General features: G+C 45.4%; 1 protein-coding gene across 4 annotated transcripts in view; it reads right to left on the reverse strand.

Annotated features, from left to right (window-relative positions):
* Positions 1–1,504: 1,504 nt before the first annotated feature.
* MSRA (methionine sulfoxide reductase A) overlaps positions 1,505–24,191 on the reverse strand; it is a 230,607-nt gene continuing 207,920 nt past the window's right edge. For 3 of the 4 annotated variants that reach the window (XM_075269319.1, XM_075269317.1, XM_075269320.1), the window contains one exon: positions 1,505–3,110. In XM_075269319.1, the coding sequence (XP_075125420.1) occupies positions 2,946–3,110 (165 nt within the window). In that variant the 3' untranslated portion in view covers positions 1,505–2,945. The remainder of the gene's footprint in view (positions 3,111–24,191) is intronic. The other variant, XR_012715351.1, reaches the window with a different exon arrangement.

The following is a 24,191-nucleotide window of genomic DNA, read 5'->3' on the forward strand; positions in this document are numbered from 1 at the left end:
GTAAATCCTGGAAAAATGGTAAAGCGACAGACCATTTATCACCAATCATGGCCGCGACACGCTCGACCTTTAAAGGAAAGGAAATGGATTATTTGTGACTCGTAAAATGAGGCCAATATGGCGGCTGCTCAGCCGGGGGAATTTTGTACTGTGGTTTTTTTTTTTTATATAGATTGCTCTTAATTTACATAAAAAATGCTATACAATAACAAGGTCACCACACACATTAGGGGAATATTGGCCCCACCGACCAGTTCTTCATATAGGCCTGGTATGAGACTCGGAGAATAGTGCAGACACGCTTTGGTCCTCAGTGGGGATTTTCGAGGAACTGTCCCTTTAACTGGAGAATAGGGGGGCATTACCAGGCAGAACCGGTATGGGGAGTGAAATGACCAGTGACATAGTATTTCAATGTAAGTATGAATAGTCTATGGCGATATCTGGAGGACTACCTGTTTGTCAAGAAGTGTAAACTGAAGCTTCTGGACCACCAGGGCCAGTTTTGGATACAGTCAGAGTTGGCAATAGATGACAGCTTTTGACTCCAATCATAAAATGGTTCATTATTAGAGATGGGGGAACCTCCCGAGATTCTATTCAACAAATATCCATTTCCGTTTCGGCTGAACTTGTTGGAAGTTCCATCATTGTACTGTAGACCCAAGAGCCATGTCATGATCATGGCATCTGATGGGGGTTAACATGCCAGAGTCTGAGTATCTCCGATTCCTATAGTTAGTATCTCCGACTCCTATAATACAGCCGGGACCTGGAAGTGCTGGAACAGGGACAAGTTCTGGATCTTCTACAGATCCGCACCATACTGTTACAGCACTAACACAATGGAGTAGCAAAGTGCAGATCATTAAGGCGTCAACAGAATGCATCATAGTGGATGAGACTGAACTGCAGTACCAGACTCAGCCTGTAGACAAGAGGCGTGCTGTTTCTTTTCTATCTAAAAAGCACACGTTAATGGAGATTTTCTATTCTCGTACACTCCCTTAGCCGGTTTTCAGCAAAGTTGTGCCATAAACCCTGAGGGTACTGTAATGGCAACCATATTGCTTGAGACCCTGCTTTCCCAGAAACAGATTGTAAGTATCACTCGCTATAGAAAAGACGTTTTGCACACACAGAGGTGTCAACCTCCAGATCTAGCGATTTGCTTGTACACCTGAATGATGCACATGGAGTAAATCACCTTCCGCCATCTGTTCACCGACGCCGAGACAACAATTCATTTTAACAACATGAAAGTTGTAAAAAGTACATGCCAGGCCGCGGCATATGCTCGAGCCCTGCTCCGCTCGGCCCCCTCAGCTCAACTACTTTTGGCTTAGCCTACAGGCATAGAGCAGGGATTGTTTTCCCAATGTGGAACCCAACCAAGTCCTCCGTTCAGTCAACGAACCCGACAAATTAATTGAAGCCAATGAAGGCGATAAAAAAAAGCGGCGATTAATCAGCGGGATTTCAGCGGACCCCGTCGCTGCTCCACTTTGCAGATGAAATGGCTTTATTGTATTTTTCAGAAATTGATTTTTGACATGTAACACTCGGATAAACAACATTTGCAGAACAATATGGAAATGAAGCTTATTGTCTTGTACTGCGCACACAAGAGGTGGCGAAAACGCGAGGGGTCTAAGGAGGATGCTGAATATTCTGTGGACGGTCTGTAGGGCGAATTGTACAAACATGGGCCAAAATGTAAAATAGTGAAAACCTAAGACTAAAGTTCAACTTTTTGTCACAGTAAAACCTCAATGTTCTCCTATGGAGGTTAAAAAAGTTGCCGGTGATTTTATTGCTGGGAAAAAATGGATGTTGAGGTTGCATCGCGTCACCACCAGATAATGGAGTAGGTCTTGAGGACTTTGTAAAACTGGAGATACAATATCATGGACTATGAACGACAGTGGGAATAGGAAACACCTACAATACAATGATGAACGAATGTCGACATTCTAGTTGTGCAACACCTCACTTACACAAAAGAGACATTCTAGTTGTGCAACACCTCACTTACAGAAAAGAGACCCCATATGGTAAAGTGGTGTTGATGATGGAGATGGAAGACGGAAATGGTTGCGACACTCTTGGCCCATACGTGTTGGACTGGCCCACTAGAAGATCCTCAGTTGGGCCTAGGCTCTAAAACAGTAATGATTCAGCAGAAGACACCCAAATAAGAGGTATTATGGTTTATTTCCTAAGGTGGGCCTCAAGAATCATTTTAGCTGGTGGGCCTAAGGAAGCGATCACCAGAAGACCAACAATGTTGCCTACTCTACTTCACCCAACCTAACTTTTTGGCAAATAGTATTTCCTTGGGTATCCATTATTTCAATAGATATGCACTAAGTATCGGAAGAGTAACGTCAACTTTGTAAACTACTGTTGGCTTGTGCCCAATAGGTTAATTAGATAATTGGATAAGTACAATGGCCATCAAGAGTTGTATTGTGCTACACCCGCTTGTGGTCATGGCAAGTACAATAGCTCAAACAATAGTGGTTTGTCCCATACTTTTGGGTAGGACCATGCATGGTCATGTGGTTCCTGCCCTAAGAAAGATGGTCAAACATTATACCAATTTTGCCCCCAAAATGAGGAAATTCATCATGTTTTGTATAACAGTTTCTGGTGTACAAGACAAGAAATGTCGCCATTTTTGTGTGTCATGTTGTACATGATGTATGGCATAACAAGAGCACATGATACTTGAAATCTACATAGACTGCAGAGCAGGAACATGGCCCCAATGGGGAATGGCGGCACATATATCATCAAGACCAATGTAATAAGCAATAGACTTGATAAATCCCCCCCCATGTGAATTAAAGCTAAGAGCATAAGAAAGCGTATGATTATCATCGACAGCGCTATATCATTATATCATCCTGAGTCTGAAGATATTTGGGTGGAGGACTTCCAGTTTAGTATTTGAGGCCAATGGGGCAGGAGACTCCAGTGCCCCCCAGTCCACAGTAGCCATTGGGCACTTTGCTGAGGTACTGCTGGTGATAATCTTCTGCATAGTAGAAGTTGGTTTCCTCACGGATTTCTGTGGTGATATTTCCAAATCCATTCGCGGTCAACTCCTGTAAGAGAGATTGGACAATTCAGCGCAAAAAGATTTCTCAAAACAAACACAAGACAAATACCAGAATACTGAAACATTAAAACATGAACTACTGTAGAGTGACTAAGTCCAAAGTCTACAACGATAAGAAGAACCATCATCACAATGGGGTTGACCTTCTTCGGAACGTTCTCACCAGTTGTCCTTCTCCAGGTTCATAAAACTTAATGGCCATCGTGTACTCTTCTGAAGACAGGCAGATGTGTCCACCTGATATCAGAAACAATTCGCGGAGGAGGAGGAACCCATTCTATAAAAGTATCGTAAATGTAGTCGAGGAAGCGGAACTGGATTAAAAAATCTCTATCACTCACCACAGTATCAAAAAAAAAGTTCAAGCTCTCTCCAATCCTCAAACTGTCAGATCGGGAACGTCTCGTTCCAACCAGTCAGAGCCCTATCATATGGACAAAGACCTGCAGATTGTAGTAAGTACTATAGTAAGACTGTGTTAAAGATTTGGGAAGGTAAAGGGTCCCAAGGAGATCATCCATGTTAGAGAAGCCCAATTCTGGAGCGAGGGAGCCAAGCTGAGCCTTAAAGGCATGTTGCAAAGAAAAGTAGTAGAAGAAGGCATGCCATGGGAGCCCACGACACTCCTCAAATTCTGTGAAGGGAAGGAGGCCAGTATAAGGGAATAAAAGTTAACCCAGGAATTATACTCCAGTCCTCACCCGTAACATTGCCTCCGGCAGACCCAGTAAGTGTGACAAATGAGGATTCAGTTGGAAGGAAGTCCTTGGGGATGGAAGAGAGATAGAGTGCCCCCGTAGTGGCATGGGCTACTCGCCAAACTTGGGCTACAGTCCTAATCGGTACCAATATATTACCGGGGTGTTATATCTATAGAGAAAGTTTACCAAACTTTAATATGAACCAACAAGCACGTCTATCTGTCAGGTAGCCACCTTACTCAAATTAAGGTCTATCCACCAATGAGCATACACTAGTGGGAAGATAAGCTCTTATGGGCAGGGTCCCCTGTCCTGTAGAGTGTAAGCTCTTATGGGCAGGGTCCTCTCTTTTGTACAGTATAAGCTCTTATGGGCAGGGTCCTCTCGCCTGTACAGTGTAAGCTCTTATGGGCAGAGTCCTCTCTCCTGTAGAGTGTAAGCTCTTATGGGCAGGGTCCTCTCTTTTGTACAGTATAAGCTCTTATGGGCAGGGTCCTCTCGCCTGTACAGTGTAAGCTCTTATGGACAGAGTCCTCTCTCCTGTAGAGTGTAAGCTCTTATGGGCAGGGTCCGGTCTCCTGTAGACTGTAAGCTCATATGGGCAGGGTCCTCTCTCCTGTAGAGTGTAAGCTCTTATGGGCATGGCCCTCTCTCCTGTAGAGTGTAAGCTCTTATGGGCAGGGTCCTCTCTCCTGTAGAGTGTAAGCTCTTATGGGCAGGGTCCTCTCTCCTGTAAAGTGCAAGCTCTTATGGGCAGGGTCCTCTCTCCTGTAGAGTGTAAGCTCTTATGGGCAGGGTCCTCCCTCCTGTACAGTGTAAGCTCTTATGGGCAGGGTCTTCTCTCCTGTAGAGTGTAAGCTCTTATGGGCATGGCCCTCTCTCCTGTAGAGTGTAAGCTCTTATGGGCAGGGTCCTCTCACCTGTACAGTATAAGCTCTTATGAGCAGGGTGCTCTCTCCTGTAGAGTGTAAGCTCTTATGGGCAGGGTCCTCTCTCCTGTACAGTATAAGTTCTTATGGGCAGGATCCTGACTCCTGTAGAGTGTAAGCTCTTATGGGCAGGGTCCTGACTCCTGTAGAGTGTAAGCTCTTATGGGCAGGGTCCTCTCTCCTGTACAGTGTAAGCTCTTATGGGCAGGGTCTTCTCTCCTGTAGAGTGTAAGCTCTTATGGGCAGGGTCCTCTCTCCTGTACAGTGTAAGCTCTTATGGGCATGGCCATCTCTCCTGTAGAGTGTAAGCTCTTATGGGCAGGGTCCTCTCTCCTGTACAGTGTAAGCTCTTATGGGCAGGGTCTTCCCTCCTGTAGAGTATAAGCTCTTATGGGCAGGGTCTTCTCTCCTGTACAGTGTAAGCTCTTATGGGCAGGGTCCTCTCTCCTGTACAGTATAAGCTCTTATGGGCAGGGTCTTCTCTCCTGTACAGTGTAAGCTCTTATGGGCAGGGTCCTCTCTCCTGTAGAGTTTAAGCTCTTATGGGCAGGGTCCTCTCTCCTGTAGAGTGTAAGCTCTTATGGGCAGGGTCCTCTCTCCTGTAGAGTGTAAGCTCTTATGGGCAGGGTCCTCTCTCCTGTACAGTGTAAGCTCTTATGGGCAGGGTCCTCTCTCCTGTAGAGTGTAAGCTCTTATGGGCAGCGTCCTCTCTCCTGTAGAGTGTAAGCTCTTCTGGGCAGGGTCCTCTCTCCTGTAGAGTGTAAGCTCTTATGGGCAGGGTCCTCTCTCCTGTAAAGTGTAAGATCTTATGAGCAGGGTCCTCTCTCCTGTAGAGTGTAAGCTCTTATGGGCAGGGTCCTCTCTCCTGTAGAGTGTAAGCTCTTATGGGCAGGGTCCTCTCTACTGTAGAGTATAAGCTCTTATGCACATAATCTCATGGTTTGCTCATTTCATTTTATTTGCTTGTTACTTCCCTTATTGTACAGCACTACAGTATATGCAGGTGAGGGTTACTGTTACTAGAGCATTGTGAGATTTTCTATTTCCTTTCTACATGGCCTTTTAGCATTTTATTCTCTAACATTCCCTGACTTTCAGCATAATACCAGGCTCTGCCATGTCTGTCGTGAGGAGGGGGGATTGGGGGTCTGGAGCACTTGGATTCCAGGCCCCTCAGGGCTGTATGAAGCTGTGCTTGAAACGTGTAACAGATTTCGAGACAGATGGCGGTGTACATATCTCTGCACTGCTCTCCATTTAGATAAAATTGCCATACTTAGTATAGCCTCAAATGACCCATTTTACATAGAAAGACATGACTGTGTATATAGACAGTCCATTATACAGACTGCGCAGCAAAACTGGTCACAATCCATCCCTGTCCTCCACGTACAACCGCCTATATACTGACACGTACACGAATGGATAACACATATATAGGTTACACAATCAGGACTCCTGAATATCTCATCCATATGGGGCTCTAAACAACTCATTACAAAACCATAGACATTCATTTTGGGCTATGGTTTCCTCTAAAATTTAGGTCATGCATGGAAATTGCAAGAATTTAGTCACAGGGACACAAGTCAGGTTGGGTTGATAAAACTGGACCCACCATTTCACTAACCGCCGTTTGGGCCCTGGAACATTGTCCTTCAAAAACAAGAAAGCGCCTACCCCCAAAATATAGAAACGTCACACTTCTCTAGAACATGGCCACATGTAAACTGGAACATCAAAGGAGTTTAAACATTAATGACTGATCCTTATGAGAGGTCATCAATATTAGCTTGGTATGTGTCTGTTACCTGGCACCCTCACCGATCAGCTGCTTCTGCTTCACAGGACAAAAGGTTCGTAATGAACCGGATTTATTATGAATTTTGCAAAAATTTCTGGTTCAGTTACTCATCTCTCCTGGGCCCAACCGTGGTTCCTAACGTCTTCTGACACTGCCCTCAATCTTCTGAGGCTTTCAGGTCTCTAATGAGTCTTCGGCCTCAACGTCACTGACCTCATCATGCATGTTGTAGCATCAAAACCTAAAGAAGTTGACACCTCCCATGTGACCACTATGGTCCAATCACAGGCTTCAGTGGTGACTGGTGTTTGCAGAAGATGGCGAACAGTCCTCGAACTCGACAGGAATGCCAGAGAACATCTGCAGAGCCCAGGAAAGATGAGTATTTCTATTATTTTTACACACCTTCTTTGGCCTCCGGTTATTATATTCTGGGACCTAAAGACATCCCAGAATCTAATAATCTACTATACCCTGCAATTCCAGAAGCAAAGGCGAACCTCAAAAACGTTTGCAATGAATCTTGCAAGGTTCTCCCATCACGAGACATGAGATGTCATGCTCGTCGGTGACATGGCCTATCTGGAGTCTAGTCCCATTATAGGTGTTGGACAACATCAACCTGATATTTATAACCTATCTTAAGAAGGCAGTCTCCTTCCTCAAAATTTTCAGCAAAAACTGGCCACAAAGAACCGGTGTTGGCACGCCAAAGCAAAGCCTTGGCTTTCTGCCATGGGGCTTCATGCAAGATACCATAAGATTGAACACTCTACGAGAGAGTCAACGACACCATCTAAAATAACCCCGAAATGCCAAACTGAGCAGAAAAGAAGGAGCTTCCTACTCAGATCTGCTGACACACTCCCAGGATTGACCTTCATTCATCTCCAGTTTTCTGTGCTCCGTGAATGGCCTAGATTGTCCGCTGTCCCATCTGATATGTCCTGGAGCCAACTTCAGATCAGCAGCTACTTGGCGCAGATTCCGAAGCCAGATGTCATGTTTATTTCATGGAGTTGGCTTCATAAATTGGCCATATTTAGAAATACAGTAAAGAGCAAAAACATTTCACAGGTGGAGGTCGCATCATAAAGGATGTCAAAGCTTGTCCCCTTTAAATATATTTAACCCCTGCCTAAATTATGGTTTTACGGCACAGGTGGCCGGTAGTTCCCACACACTGGAGATGGTACCGAAAAAGGAGATATCCAAAAAATATGCATATCACCTAATCGATGTTAACCAAGAATATATAAAGTATTAATTCCCCAAATGTTGTCATTGAAAAATATAACTTATCTTGCAAAAAACAAACCCCTATATAGATACTTTGATAGAAAACAAACAAACAAACAAACAAGGAATGTATAAGATTAGAATACCTAGAAACAACACCACTTCTGTCCATGGGCTGTGTCTGGTATTGTAGCTTGGCCCTATTCACTTGGGTCTCAATAGTAGTATCGGATACATTTCATGGAAATGAGTGGTGATGTTTTCTGGCTCTTTCCATGTTCCTTGTTTACCCATGCTCACCATGCATACAGTTGTGTCTGTGCCTGGGACTGTACCTCAGTCCCATTTAATTGGGACCTTCATTGAGCATCAGATCCTCAGGGGTGGAGCTAGAGGTGGGTGTAACTGAGCATGTGCTGGTGCCAAAGGGCAAAACCAATGATATACTGGTTCTGGTGACACTAACCTATCTATCTGCAGGGCTGTTTCTGGTGACACTAACCTATCTATCTGCAAGGCTGGGGTGATATTCTGGGCTCTGGAGACAGGGCTGGGATGATATGCTGGTTCTGGTGACAGTAACCTATCTATCTGCAGGGCTGGGGTGATATGCTGGGTCTGGTGACAGTAACCTATCTATCTGCAGGGCTGGGGTGATATACTGGTTCTGGTGACACTAACCTATCTATCTGCAGGGCTGGGGTGATTTGCTGGTCCTGGTGACAGTAACCTATCTATCTGCAGGGCTGGGGTGATATGCTGGGTCTGGTGACACTAACCTATCTATCTGCAGGGCTGGGGTGATATGCTGGTTCTGGTGACACTAACCTATTTATCTGCAGGGCTGGGTTGATATGCTGGTTCTGGTGACACTAACCTATCTATCTGCAGGGCTGCGGTGATTTGCTGGTCCTGGTGACAGTAACCTATCTATCTGCAGGGCTGGGGTGATATGCTGGTTCTGGTGATAGTAACCTATCTATCTGCAGGGCTGGGGTGATATGCTGGTTCTGGTGATAGTAACCTATCTATCTGCAGGGCTGGGGTGATATGCTGGTCCTGGTGACACTAACCTATCTATCTGCAGGGCTGGGGTGATATGCTGGTTCTGGTGACACTAACCTATCTATCTGCAGGGCTGGGTGATATGCTGGTTCTGGTGACACTAACCTATCTATCTGCAGGGCTGGGGTGATATGCTGGTTCTGGTGACACTAACCTATCTATCTGCAGGGCTGGGGTGATATGCTGGTTCTGGTGACACTAACCTATCTATCTGCAGGGCTGGGGTGATATGCTGGTTCTGGTGACACTAACCTATCTATCTGCAGGGCTGGGGTGATATGCTGGTTCTGGTGACAGTAACCTATCTATCTGCAAGGCTGAGGTGATATGCTGGTTCTGGTGACAGTAACCTATCTATCTGCAGGGCTGGGGTGATATGCTGGGTCTGGTGACACTAACCTATCTATCTGCAGGGCTGAGGTGATATGCTGGTTCTGGTGATAGTAACCTATCTATCTGCAGGGCTGGGGTGATATGCTGGGTCTGGTGACACTAACCTATCTATCTGCAGGGCTGGGGTGATATGCTGGTTCTGGTGACACTAACCTATCTATCTGCAGGGCTGGGGTGATATGCTGGTCCTGGTGACACTAACCTATCTATCTGCAGGGCTGGGGTGATATGCTGGTTCTGGTGACACTAACCTATCTATCTGCAGGGCTGGGTGATATGCTGGTTCAGGTGACACTAACCTATCTATCTGCAGGGCTGGGGTGATATGCTGGTTCTGGTGACACTAACCTATCTATCTGCAGGGCTGGGGTGATATGCTGGTTCTGGTGACACTAACCTATCTATCTGCAGGGCTGGGGTGATATGCTGGTTCTGGTGACACTAACCTATCTATCTGCAGGGCTGGGGTGATATGCTGGTTCTGGTGACAGTAACCTATCTATCTGCAAGGCTGAGGTGATATGCTGGTTCTGGTGACAGTAACCTATCTATCTGCAGGGCTCGGGTGATATGCTGGTTCTGGTGACACTAACCTATCTATCTGCAGGGCTGGGGTGATATTCTGGGTCTGGTGACAGTAACCTATCTATCTGCAGGACTGGGGTAATATGCTGGTTCTGGTGACAGTAACCTATCTATCTGCAGGACTGGGGTGATATGCTGGTTCTGGTGACAGTAACCTATCTATCTGCAGGGCTGGGGTGATATGCTGGTTCTGGTGACCCTAACCTATCTATCTGCAGGGCTGGGGTGATATGCTGGTTCTGGTGACAGTAACCTATCTATCTGCAAGGCTGAGGTGACATGCTGGGTCTGGTGACACTAACCTACCTATCTGCAGGGCTGGGGTGATATGCTGGTTCTGGTGACAGTAACCTATCTATCTGCAGGGCTGGGGTGATATGCTGGTTCTGGTGACAGTAACCTATCTATCTGCAGGGCTGGGGTGATATGCTGGTTCTGGTGACACTAACCTATCTATCTGCAGGGCTGGGGTGATATGCTGGTTCTGGTGACACTAACCTATCTATCTGCAGGGCTGGGGTGATATGCTGGTTCTGGTGACACTAACCTATCTATCTGCAGGGCTGGGGTGATATGCTGGTTCTGGTGACAGTAACCTATCTATCTGCAAGGCTGAGGTGATATGCTGGTTCTGGTGACAGTAACCTATCTATCTGCAGGGCTCGGGTGATATGCTGGTTCTGGTGACACTAACCTATCTATCTGCAGGGCTGGGGTGATATTCTGGGTCTGGTGACAGTAACCTATCTATCTGCAGGACTGGGGTAATATGCTGGTTCTGGTGACAGTAACCTATCTATCTGCAGGACTGGGGTGATATGCTGGTTCTGGTGACAGTAACCTATCTATCTGCAGGGCTGGGGTGATATGCTGGTTCTGGTGACCCTAACCTATCTATCTGCAGGGCTGGGGTGATATGCTGGTTCTGGTGACAGTAACCTATCTATCTGCAAGGCTGAGGTGATATGCTGGGTCTGGTGACACTAACCTACCTATCTGCAGGGCTGGGGTGATATGCTGGTTCTGGTGACAGTAACCTATCTATCTGCAGGGCTGGGGTGATATGCTGGTTCTGGTGACCCTAACCTATCTATCTGAAGGGCTGGGGTGATATGCTGGGTCTGGTGACAGTAACCTATCTATCTGCAAGGCTGAGGTGATATGCTGGTTCTGGTGACACTAACCTATCTATCTGCAGGACTGGGTGATATGCTGGTTCTGGTGACACTAACCTATCTATCTGCAGGACTGGGGTGATATGCTGGTTCTGGTGACAGTAACCTATCTATCTGCAGGGCTGGGGTGATATGCTGGTTCTGGTGACAGTAACCTATCTATCTGCAGGGCTGGGGTGATATGCTGGTTCTGGTGACACTAACCTATCTATCTGCAGGACTGGGGTGATATGCTGGTTCTGGTGACACTAACCTATCTATCTGCAGGACTGGGGTGATATGCTGGTTCTGGTGACAGTAACCTATCTATCTGCAGGGCTGGGGTCTGGTAACACAGTCCCTTTAAGTTAGAAAAAAAAGTGGGTAACCCTTTTAGATTACAAAATTCTCAATGTCCGGACTCTGCGGCTCCTTGCAGGTATATTTGGCCCAGTATTATTTGAGATGTTTTGCTACCAGTCTGCCGGATAAGAAGGAACTGAATGTAATCCCCATTACTGCCCAGACATTAAATACTGAATTTGCGGATTACCATCTCGCCTCTCCGCTGTCACACAGCTCGTCTGAGTGCGTGTTTGTGTACGTGCTGTATGTGCAGGCAGCTCTGAGACCTGCCAAAAATCCTAATTTTGTCGCCATCTGCCATAAAGGAAGATAACACCTGTCAGGAGCAGCTGCTGGGTGCACGAGATAGGTAAGAAGCAAATCACTTCTACTCTGCACTTGGACGGATTCAGGTAACACATGGACCTTAATGTACGATGCCAAATGTCTTCCTGCAAGATCTCCCTCGCTGCAGGTGCTACACACACTCACACAGTGCGCGGCCCGGACCTGAGCAACACCATGAATGCAAAGAACCTAAACTAATAGATTCAGCTCATGATCTACATTAAACCTGCTGCAGGCAAAACTGGGGACAACAAAGATGGCTGCCAATAGGGGAGGATTCCCGGGTCTGGATCTGTAGCACTGGGCAGATTTATTCTTCTGGACTATCCACTCTTCTCTATCCTATGGATAAATACTATGACATAGATAGATAGATAGATAGATAGATAGGAGATAGATAGATAGATAGATAGATAGATAGATAGATAGATAGATAGATAGATAGATAGGAGATAGATAGGAGATGTTAGATAGATAGATAGATAGATAGATAGATAGATAGATAGATAGATAGATAGGAGATAGATAGATAGATAGATAGATAGATAGATAGGAGATAGATAGATAGATAGATAGATAGGAGATAGATAGATAGATAGATAGATAGGAGATAGATAGATAGATAGATAGGAGATGTTAGATAGATAGATAGATAGATAGATAGATAGATAGATAGATAGATAGATAGATAGATAGATAGGAGATAGATAGATAGATAGATAGATAGATAGATAGGAGATAGATAGATAGATAGATAGATAGATAGGAGATGTTAGATAGATAGATAGATAGATAGATAGGAGATAGATAGATAGATAGATAGATAGATAGATAGATAGATAGATAGATAGGAGATAGATAGATAGATAGGAGATAGATAGATAGATAGATAGATAGATAGGAGATAGATAGATAGATAGATAGATAGGAGATAGATAGATAGAACAAAAAAAAATAAATCACTATTTATCACTATTTATATAAATATATAAGAGTTGACAAGTGACAATGGTGGACGGGCTCTCGCACACAGATCTGCGTTACTCCTGTTACCCCTTGCCTTTGCTTTCCGCTGAAGCCAAGTGTAGTAGTTGGCTATCCCTGGTGACCAGAATGGATACAACGCTTGGGTTCCAGAGTGAACTGATGCCATCGGGACTACCCAATCTGTGTGTGAGAGCCCGGCACCACCGGTAGTCAATCCTTATTGCTTATCTTGTACAGATCAATGTCCGTTATTTTTGGGAGTGCCATTCCTTTGGGGGTGTCTGATTTCCTTGAGGAAGGGTCTACTGTATCTGTTTGGCTGTATTCTATTTACTTTTTTACATGTATAGATGACACTTTTTTTTTTAATGAACTGTATACAACTTGCGCTTATATTTCCGGAAAAATTTTACCAAAATTTTTGGTAAGCTATTGGGCCCAGTTTCTAACCCCCAGGTCCAATAGAAGACAATTCCACTGACTTTGGAATTACTACAAATAACTTATTACTGGTGACTAGAGATGAGCGAATATACTCGATGAATACCTCCAATGCATTGCTCTCGGTGCCAGGGAGGGGCAGTAAAAATTTGCTGCCCCGGAAGTGTTTATACACCAGGAGCTAATGCGTCGGAGGTATTCGATCGAGCATATTCGCCCATCTCTACCGGTGGCATGTACTGTGTACAATATGGACAAACACAAGTTGAGCCCTAAGAATTATATCCATTGGTGGGCCCAAGACACCCCGATCCAACATAGTACTTTGGAGATACGGATACCTATACAAGTTCACCATGTCCAAGGCCAAGGAGAAAATCAACTTCAAGAAGACATTCCTCTCCCTGGAACCTCTAGACGGTGAAGGTGGTGCCTCCTTACGCCTACGGCAAGACAACACTATAAGCAAGGCCAAGGGATTTATCTCAGGTCCAATAACTGGTCCCACTAGGTAGCGAGGATGGAAACTGCACAGACTAAGTCAAAAACACCTATAAAAAAAAACCAATATAGAAGAAGATAAAATGAGACGGGCATCTTGGATGAAGAAGAACTTGAAATTTCTTTCACCGCTCAATAGACTGTCCCAAGAGAAGGTCGGAGAGACATTTTATCTGGCTATACTGTATTGAGGGGAGAAAAATAATCTCGCTTTGACAAATCTTCTTCTTCCCCCCTTGGTAACAAAAACAACACTTCTCAAAAGGTGGTAGAGCAGCGAGGGAGTCGTACAGGATATGAGCATTAGCTCGTAGTCAATCAAACAGGGAGACCCTCGAGAAATCTGTAAATTTGTTTTCTGTGTCTCGGCGAGGAGTATGAATGACACACAATAAACACTTAATTGGTCGTTCTCGTCTCCGGTTTTCGCGACTTCGCAGATGTATCATTTTCTGGCTATTATTCGCTTTCAAGCCTTCGCATTGTCAGACGAGAGTCCCAAAAAAAATGATCTCAGAAACATCTACAGATCCAGCGTCTTTATACCTAGATTCCGTATTGTTGCAACATTTTTATTCTTCTTCTTTATGGTTTCAAAAAGAACGGGGAAAAAAAAATGTCGCTGGAGGACGGGTGCTTAATTTATTACATGGCGAATTCTGCTTTCTGCATGAATGAGAACAAACAGAATCCCGACGGTCCTACAAAGCCTCCCCTGCCTGGCGAGGAGTGAAGAGATCGGAGAGCTGTGACGTACGGACTGCGGAGACAAACAGTAGGAGAGAAAACCTGGCCCGGTGGGGAGCACCGTACAATGGTGGATAACCCGGAACATAGAGATATACGGTAAAATAATGACTGCTATACAGTACAGGAATAAACTTCACACATAGGAAAACGGATTCGCAAAAACTTACTTCCGTCGTTCATACAATTACTGATATACACACTTACTGACACAATGACTCAATTACTGACACGTACATACTGACATATAGTTACTAAAACACCATGATCCACCATCCCCAACAGTCCCTCACTACTGAATAAGCCAGAGAGATCGATCATACCCACTAGAATAAGCTGCAGAATAAGTCCCATACAAAAACTAGTCCCACAAAAAACAAGCCCCCTTATATGTACGTACAATAATATACTTCTCAACTTTCCCAGAACTCTACACCTCTAATCCTGCTCCCTTTGGTGGCCCTGACATCATATAATGCCCCCTTAGTGCCTCCATATAGTTTCATTCCACCCTTGTGGCCTTCCACACAGTATCAAGCCCCCTTGTGGCCTCTCATGGTGTAATGTGACCTACACACCGTATAATATTACCCCATTTTTCCGGGATCAATCAAGTATTCTATTCACTTCTTGTGGCCCCCACACAGTATCATGCTCCCCTGTGGCTTTCCAAAGTATAGCGTCCCCTCAGTACAACATTCCCCCCAAATTTATCCCGGGATCAATAAAGTATTTTCTCTTCTTGCGAACCCCACATAGTATAATGCTCCCTTGTGGGTATAATGCTCTCTTGGGGCTCCAGTAGAGTGGTCCCCACAAAGTCTTATGGCCACCACTCAGTATAATGTCCCCCTTGTAGGCCACACAGAGTATAAAGTTCCCCTTATGGCTCTCACACATTATTATGTCCCCCATATGACTTCCACAGAGTATAATGTGCCCTCCTTATGGAACCAACATAGTGTAATGCCCCCTTATTGTGGGCCCCATACTATAATGTTTCCTCCTTGGGACCTCCTCAGTAAAATGCACCAAAATAAAGGAATCCTAACTTAACCCATTCCCCAGAGGCCTCTACAGTCTAACCAACTGGTGCCTTGGGAACAGCAGGCACCATTGTCCTCAGGAAGTAGATAGAACTGAACCCGGGGCATGGTTCCTGCCGCCCAGGGCAGGACCTGATATCCATGACTATCTCGCTAGATGTTGGACCATTGAGAGGTGTGCAGTAAATTTATTGCAGCCCCTCGAATTCGAACATGACATGGTGGGCCGTTAGTTAAAGGTCATCAATACTATAATTCTGTAAACCCCCTTTAAGCTCTTTCTGGGTCTTCTCCCGGCATGTCAGGAATAAGACAGAGCATTAGTCAGGACATTTCTCCCGGTTTGGTTTGACTTGGCGCAAAAATTCCGTTCATTTGAAGCATAAAACGGGGTCGTAAACATTTTTAGTGATTCTTTAGAGTTTTTGTGGATGAAAAGAAGGCTAAGTCTGTTTGCCAGGCATCTGCTACCCCGAAATGAATGGTGTATGCTGAAAGCCTCACATGTGTACTTTTCAGTCTCGACATTATGAGAAAAAAAATATATCAAAACCCCGGAGAAATAATAACCGAGTCTTCGCCTAAAAATCCCAACATAAAATAAGGGGATGTTTGGAATAATACAAAATCCCGGCACAAATGGAACATATTATTAGTATGACAGCCACACGTAATTGGAAATCTGAAATAAAGCAGTTTGAGCTCCGGCAATTAAGCAGATGTTCTGTACTCGTAATGGCGGCACCAGAATATCACACGCGATACGATAACGGGAACAGGATGAGAACAACGACCCCATGCAATGCTGGAGAGTGAAATGTATGCGCTTCATATCTTCAGTACTGCGAGATGTAGGAAGGGACTGAACTATAGCCAGACGATCAACATCCAACAATGGAAGACGACTGGCAATGAAAGCCACTCCATGTAGGTGGACAATGGCGACCTACGGAAACAGAAAGTCCAAGGTGCAAAGGAGTGACCCTGGGAAGGTCCGAAATCTCCTTTCTGTGAAATCCTCCATCTATTTACTCTTCCCCTTGTATCTGCCTTTCAGTGAATGTTACTGTATATGGCGTACGGGCCTGGAATCTGGGGCCGTGTAAGATGTAGAGAAGGTGAGAGTAGAGAACGGTCACCTCAAACGGTTAAGCCAAAAAAAGACTTAAAAGAGATTGTTTGGAAACTACAGGAATCTCAGTGGTGTAAAATACACAAAAATTGTCACACCTGTCTATTTTCAGTGCCCCGTTGTATAGTCCTGTTCCTTTTCCCCTCCTAATAGAGATGAGCGAACAGTAAAATGTTCAAGATTAGAGATGAGCGAACAGTGTTCTATCGAACTCATGTTCGATCGGATATTAGGCTGTTCGGCATGTTCGAATCGAATCGAACACCGCGTGGTAAAGTGCGCCATTACTCGATTCCCCTCCCACCTTCCCTGGCGCCTTTTTTGCTCCAATAACAGCGCTGGGTAGGTGGGACAGGAACTACGACACCGGTGACGTTGAAAAAAGTAGGCAAAACCCATTGGCTGCCGAAAACATGTGACCTCTAATTTAAAAGAACAGCGACGCCCAGCTTCGCGTCATTCTGAGCTTGCAATTCACCGAGGACGGAGGTTTCCGTCCAGCTAGCTAGGGCTTAGATTCTGGGTAGGCAGGGACAGGCTAGGATAGGAAGGAGAAGACAACCAACAGCTCTTGTAAGAGCTAAATTCCAGGGAGAAGCTTGTCAGTGTAACGTGGCACTGACGGGCTCAATCGCCGCAACCCAGCTTTCCCAGGATCCTGAATGGAATACACTGTCAGTGTATTCCCGTATACCCGATATATACCCCGATACCCGTTCCAACGGTGTGCCCCCCCACCTTCACCCCAGAAATACCCTGCAAGTCCCCTAGCAATAGAATTGGGGCTATATACACCCACAATTTTTACTACTGGTATACAGTGCCATTGTCTGACTGGGAATTCAAAGAGTATATTGGGAATACAAATACCCTCATTTCTTGCTACTGCCATATAGTGCCAGTTTCTGACTGGGAATTCAAAGAATATATTGGGGTTACGTGCACCCACAATTTTTACTACTGGTATACAGTGCCATTGTCTGACTGGGAATTCAAAGAATATATTGGGAATACAAATACCCTCATTTCTTGCTACTGCCATATAGTGCCAGTTTCTGACTGGGAATTCAAAGAATATATTGGGGTTACGTGCACCCACAATTTTTACTACTGGTATACAGTGCCATTGTCTGACTGGGAATTCAAAGAATATATTGGGAATACAAATACCCTCATTTCTTGCTACTGCCATATAGTGCCAGTTTCTGACTGGTAATTCAAAGAATATATTGGGGTTACGTGCACCCACAATTTTTACTACTGGTATACAGTGCCATTGTCTGACTGGGAATTCAAAGAATATATTGGGAATACAAATACCCTCATTTCTTGCTACTGCCATATAGTGCCAGTGTCTGACTGGGAATTCAAAGAATATATTGGGGTTACGTGCACCCACAATTTTTACTACTGGTATACAGTGCCATTGTCTGACTGGGAATTCAAAGAGTATATTGGGAATACAAATACCCTCATTTCTTGCTACTGCCATATAGTGCCAGTTTCTGACTGGGAATTCAAAGAATATATTGGGGTTACGTGCACCCACAATTTTTACTACTGGTATACAGTGCCATTGTCTGACTGGGAATTCAAAGAGTATATTGGGAATACAAATACCCTCATTTCTTGCTACTGCCATATAGTGCCAGTGTCTGACTGGGAATTCAAAGAATATATTGGGGTTACGTGCACCCACAATTTTTACTACTGGTATACAGTGCCATTGTCTGACTGGGAATTCAAAGAGTATATTGGGAATACAAATACCCTCATTTCTTGCTACTGCCATATAGTGCCAGTTTCTGACTGGGAATTCAAAGAATATATTGGGGTTACGTGCACCCACAATTTTTACTACTGGTATACAGTGCCATTGTCTGACTGGGAATTCAAAGAATATATTGGGGTTATAAATACCCTCATTTCTTGCTACTGCCATATAGTGCCAGTTTCTGACTGGGAATTCAAAGAATATATTGGGGTTACGTGCACCCACAATTTTTACTACTGGTATACAGTGCCATTGTCTGACTGGGAATTCAAAGAATATATTGGGGTTATAAATACCCTCATTTCTTGCTACTGCCATATAGTGCCAGTTTCTGACTGGTAATTCAAAGAATATATTGGGGTTACGTGCACCCACAATTTTTACTACTGGTATACAGTGCCATTGTCTGACTGGGAATTCAAAGAATATATTGGGGTTATAAATACCCTCATTTCTTGCTACTGCCATATAGTGCCAGTTTCTGACTGGTAATTCAAAGAATATATTGGGGTTACGTGCACCCACAATTTTTACTACTGGTATACAGTGCCATTGTCTGACTGGGAATTCAAAGAGTATATTGGGAATACAAATACCCTCATTTCTTGCTACTGCCATATAGTGCCAGTGTCTGACTGGGAATTCAAAGAATATATTGGGGTTACGTGCACCCACAATTTTTACTACTGGTATACAGTGCCATTGTCTGACTGGGAATTCAAAGAGTATATTGGGAATACAAATACCCTCATTTCTTGCTACTGCCATATAGTGCCAGTTTCTGACTGGGAATTCAAAGAATATATTGGGGTTACGTGCACCCACAATTTTTACTACTGGTATACAGTGCCATTGTCTGACTGGGAATTCAAAGAGTATATTGGGAATACAAATACCCTCATTTCTTGCTACTGCCATATAGTGCCAGTGTCTGACTGGGAATTCAAAGAATATATTGGGGTTACGTGCACCCACAATTTTTACTACTGGTATACAGTGCCATTGTCTGACTGGGAATTCAAAGAGTATATTGGGAATACAAATACCCTCATTTCTTGCTACTGCCATATAGTGCCAGTTTCTGACTGGGAATTCAAAGAATATATTGGGGTTACGTGCACCCACAATTTTTACTACTGGTATACAGTGCCATTGTCTGACTGGGAATTCAAAGAGTATATTGGGAATACAAATACCCTCATTTCTTGCTACTGCCATATAGTGCCAGTGTCTGACTGGGAATTCAAAGAATATATTGGGGTTACGTGCACCCACAATTTTTACTACTGGTATACAGTGCCATTGTCTGACTGGGAATTCAAAGAGTATATTGGGAATACAAATACCCTCATTTCTTGCTACTGCCATATAGTGCCAGTTTCTGACTGGGAATTCAAAGAATATATTGGGGTTACGTGCACCCACAATTTTTACTACTGGTATACAGTGCCATTGTCTGACTGGGAATTCAAAGAGTATATTGGGAATACAAATACCCTCATTTCTTGCTACTGCCATATAGTGCCAGTGTCTGACTGGGAATTCAAAGAATATATTGGGGTTACGTGCACCCACAATTTTTACTACTGGTATACAGTGCCATTGTCTGACTGGGAATTCAAAGAGTATATTGGGAATACAAATACCCTCATTTCTTGCTACTGCCATATAGTGCCAGTTTCTGACTGGGAATTCAAAGAATATATTGGGGTTACGTGCACCCACAATTTTTACTACTGGTATACAGTGCCATTGTCTGACTGGGAATTCAAAGAGTATATTGGGAATACAAATACCCTCATTTCTTGCTACTGCCATATAGTGCCAGTTTCTGACTGGGAATTCAAAGAATATATTGGGGTTACGTGCACCCACAATTTTTACTACTGGTATACAGTGCCATTGTCTGACTGGGAATTCAAAGAATATATTGGGGTTATAAATACCCTCATTTCTTGCTACTGCCATATAGTGCCAGTTTCTGACTGGGAATTCAAAGAATATATTGGGGTTACGTGCACCCACAATTTTTACTACTGGTATACAGTGCCATTGTCTGACTGGGAATTCAAAGAATATATTGGGGTTATAAATACCCTCATTTCTTGCTACTGCCATATAGTGCCAGTTTCTGACTGGTAATTCAAAGAATATATTGGGGTTACGTGCACCCACAATTTTTACTACTGGTATACAGTGCCATTGTCTGACTGGGAATTCAAAGAGTATATTGGGAATACAAATACCCTCATTTCTTGCTACTGCCATATAGTGCCAGTGTCTGACTGGGAATTCAAAGAATATATTGGGGTTACGTGCACCCACAATTTTTACTACTGGTATACAGTGCCATTGTCTGACTGGGAATTCAAAGAGTATATTGGGAATACAAATACCCTCATTTCTTGCTACTGCCATATAGTGCCAGTTTCTGACTGGGAATTCAAAGAATATATTGGGGTTACGTGCACCCACAATTTTTACTACTGGTATACAGTGCCATTGTCTGACTGGGAATTCAAAGAGTATATTGGGAATACAAATACCCTCATTTCTTGCTACTGCCATATAGTGCCAGTGTCTGACTGGGAATTCAAAGAATATATTGGGGTTACGTGCACCCACAATTTTTACTACTGGTATACAGTGCCATTGTCTGACTGGGAATTCAAAGAGTATATTGGGAATACAAATACCCTCATTTCTTGCTACTGCCATATAGTGCCAGTTTCTGACTGGGAATTCAAAGAATATATTGGGGTTACGTGCACCCACAATTTTTACTACTGGTATACAGTGCCATTGTCTGACTGGGAATTCAAAGAGTATATTGGGAATACAAATACCCTCATTTCTTGCTACTGCCATATAGTGCCAGTGTCTGACTGGGAATTCAAAGAATATATTGGGGTTACGTGCACCCACAATTTTTACTACTGGTATACAGTGCCATTGTCTGACTGGGAATTCAAAGAGTATATTGGGAATACAAATACCCTCATTTCTTGCTACTGCCATATAGTGCCAGTTTCTGACTGGGAATTCAAAGAATATATTGGGGTTACGTGCACCCACAATTTTTACTACTGGTATACAGTGCCATTGTCTGACTGGGAATTCAAAGAGTATATTGGGAATACAAATACCCTCATTTCTTGCTACTGCCATATAGTGCCAGTGTCTGACTGGGAATTCAAAGAATATATTGGGGTTACGTGCACCCACAATTTTTACTACTGGTATACAGTGCCAATTTCTAACTAGGAATTCAAAATGCGCAAGGCTCCCGGAAAGGGACGTGGACGAGGCCGTGGGCGAGGTCGGGGGAATGGTTCTGGGGAGCAAGGTAGCAGTGAAGCCACAGGGCGTCCCGTGCCTACTCCTGTGGGGCAGCAAGCATTGCGCCACTCCACAGTGCCAGGGTTGCTTGCCACATTAACTAAACTGCAGGGTACAAACCTTAGTAGGCCCGAGAACCAGGAACAGGTCTTGCAATGGCTGTCAGAGAACGCTTACAGCACATTGTCCAGCAGCCAGTCAGACTCTGCCTCCTCTCCTCCTATTACCCAACAGTCTTGTCTTCCTTCCTCCCAAAATTCCGAAGCTTTACAGAACAATAACCCAAACTGTCCCTGCTCCCCAGAGCTGTTCTCCGCTCCTTTCATTGTCCCTCAACCTGCCTCTCCACGTCACGATTCCACGAACCTAACAGAGGAGCATCTGTATCCAGATGCTCAAACACTAGAGTCTCCTCCATCTCCGTTCGATTTGGTGGTGGATGACCAGCAACCCACCCTCATCGACGATGATGTGACGCAGTTGCCGTCAGGGCATCCAGTTGACCGGCGCATTGTGCGGGAGGAGGAGATGAGACAGGAGTTGGAAGAGGAAGTGGTGGATGATGAGGACACTGACCCGACCTGGACAGGGGGGATGTCAAGCGGGGAAAGTAGTGTGGATGTTGAGGCAGGTGCAGCACCAAAAAGGGTAGCTAGAGGCAGAGGCAGAGGTCAGCAGCTTAGGCGAAGCCAGGCCACACCCGGAATCTCCCAAGATGTTCCAGTTCGTACCCAGCCCCGAAAAACTCCCACCTCGAGGGCACGTTTCTCGAAGGTGTGGAGTTTTTTCAAGGAATGCGCCGAGGACAGATATAGTGTTGTCTGCACAATTTGCCTCTCGAAATTGATTAGGGGCTCTGAGAAGAGCAACCTGTCCACCACTTCAATGCGCCGTCATTTGGAATCCAAGCACTGGAATCAGTGGCAGGCAGCAACGGCAGGACAAAGGCCGACTGCCGTTCACGCCACTGCCACTGCCTCTGCCTCTGCCTCTGCCACTGCCACTGCTGACTGTGCTGGCGATGCACTCCAGAGGACGAGCCAGGACACCACTTCATCTGCCTCCGCCACTTTGTTGACTTCTACCTCATCCTCCCCTGGTCCTGTCTTATCTCCTTCTCCTGCACCATCAAAGGCACCATCAGGCGTTTCTTTACAACAACCCACCATCTCTCAGACATTGGAGCGGCGGCAGAAATACACTGCTAACCACCCACACGCGCAAGCCTTGAACGCCAACATCGCTAAACTGCTGGCCCAGGAGATGTTGGCGTTCCGGCTTGTTGAAACTCCCGCCTTCCTGGACCTGATGGCAACTGCGGCACCTCGCTATGCCGTCCCTAGCCGTCACTACTTCTCCCGGTGTGCCGTCCCCGCCTTGCACCAGCACGTGTCACTCAACATCAGGCGGGCCCTTAGTTCCGCGCTTTGCACAAAGGTCCACTTGACCACCGACGCGTGGACAAGTGCATGCGGACAGGGACGCTACATTTCACTGACGGCACACTGGGTGAATGTAGTTGAGGCTGGGACTGCTTCCCAAACTGGCCCGGTGTACCTCGTCTCCCCGCCTAACATTCCTGGCAGGGACACGAGAAGAACACCCCCCTCCTCCTCCTCCTCCTCTACCGCCTCCTCCTCCGCCACCGCCTCCTCCTCCGCCACCGCCTCCTCCTCCGCTGTTAGATTGACCCCAGCTACGAGTTGGAAACGTTGCAGCACTGGCGTTGGTAGACGTCAGCAGGCTGTGCTGAAGCTGATCAGCTTGGGGGACAGACAGCACACTGCCTCCGAGGTGAGGGATGCCCTCCTCGATGAGACGGCAATATGGTTTGAGCCGCTGCACCTGGGCCCAGGCATGGTCGTTTGTGATAACGGCCGGAACCTGGTAGCAGCTCTGGAGCTTGCCGGACTCCAACATGTTCCATGCCTGGCCCACGTCTTCAACCTAGTGGTGCAACGTTTCCTAAAGAGCTACCCCAATGTTCCAGAGCTACTGGTGAAAGTGCGGCGCATGTGCGCCCACTTTCGCAAGTCGACAGTAGCCGCTGCTAGCTTAAAATCTCTCCAGCAACGCCTGCATGTGCCACAACACCGGCTTTTGTGCGACGTCCCCACACGCTGGAACTCAACGTTTCAGATGTTGAATAGAGTGGTTGAGCAGCAGAGACCTTTGATGGAATACCAGCTACAAAACCCTAGGGTGCCACAAAGTCAGCTGCCTCAGTTTCACATCCATGAGTGGCCATGGATGAGAGACCTTTGTGACATCCTACGGGTCTTTGAGGAGTCCACAAGGAGGGTGAGCTCTGAGGATGCGATGGTGAGCCTTACAATCCCGCTCTTGTGTGTTCTGAGAGAATCCCTGATTGACATCAGGGATAACTCAGATCACACAGAGGAGTTAGGGATAGCATCCGATCCGTCACAGCTGGAGAGTAGGTCCACACATCTGTCCGCTTCACTGCGTTTAATGGAGGAGGAGGAGGAGGAGGAGGAGGAAGAAGAGTTGTCCGATGATGTGATGGTGATACAGGA

This window comes from Leptodactylus fuscus, chromosome 3, assembly GCF_031893055.1.
Source record: "Leptodactylus fuscus isolate aLepFus1 chromosome 3, aLepFus1.hap2, whole genome shotgun sequence".
NCBI lineage: Eukaryota > Metazoa > Chordata > Amphibia > Anura > Leptodactylidae > Leptodactylus > Leptodactylus fuscus.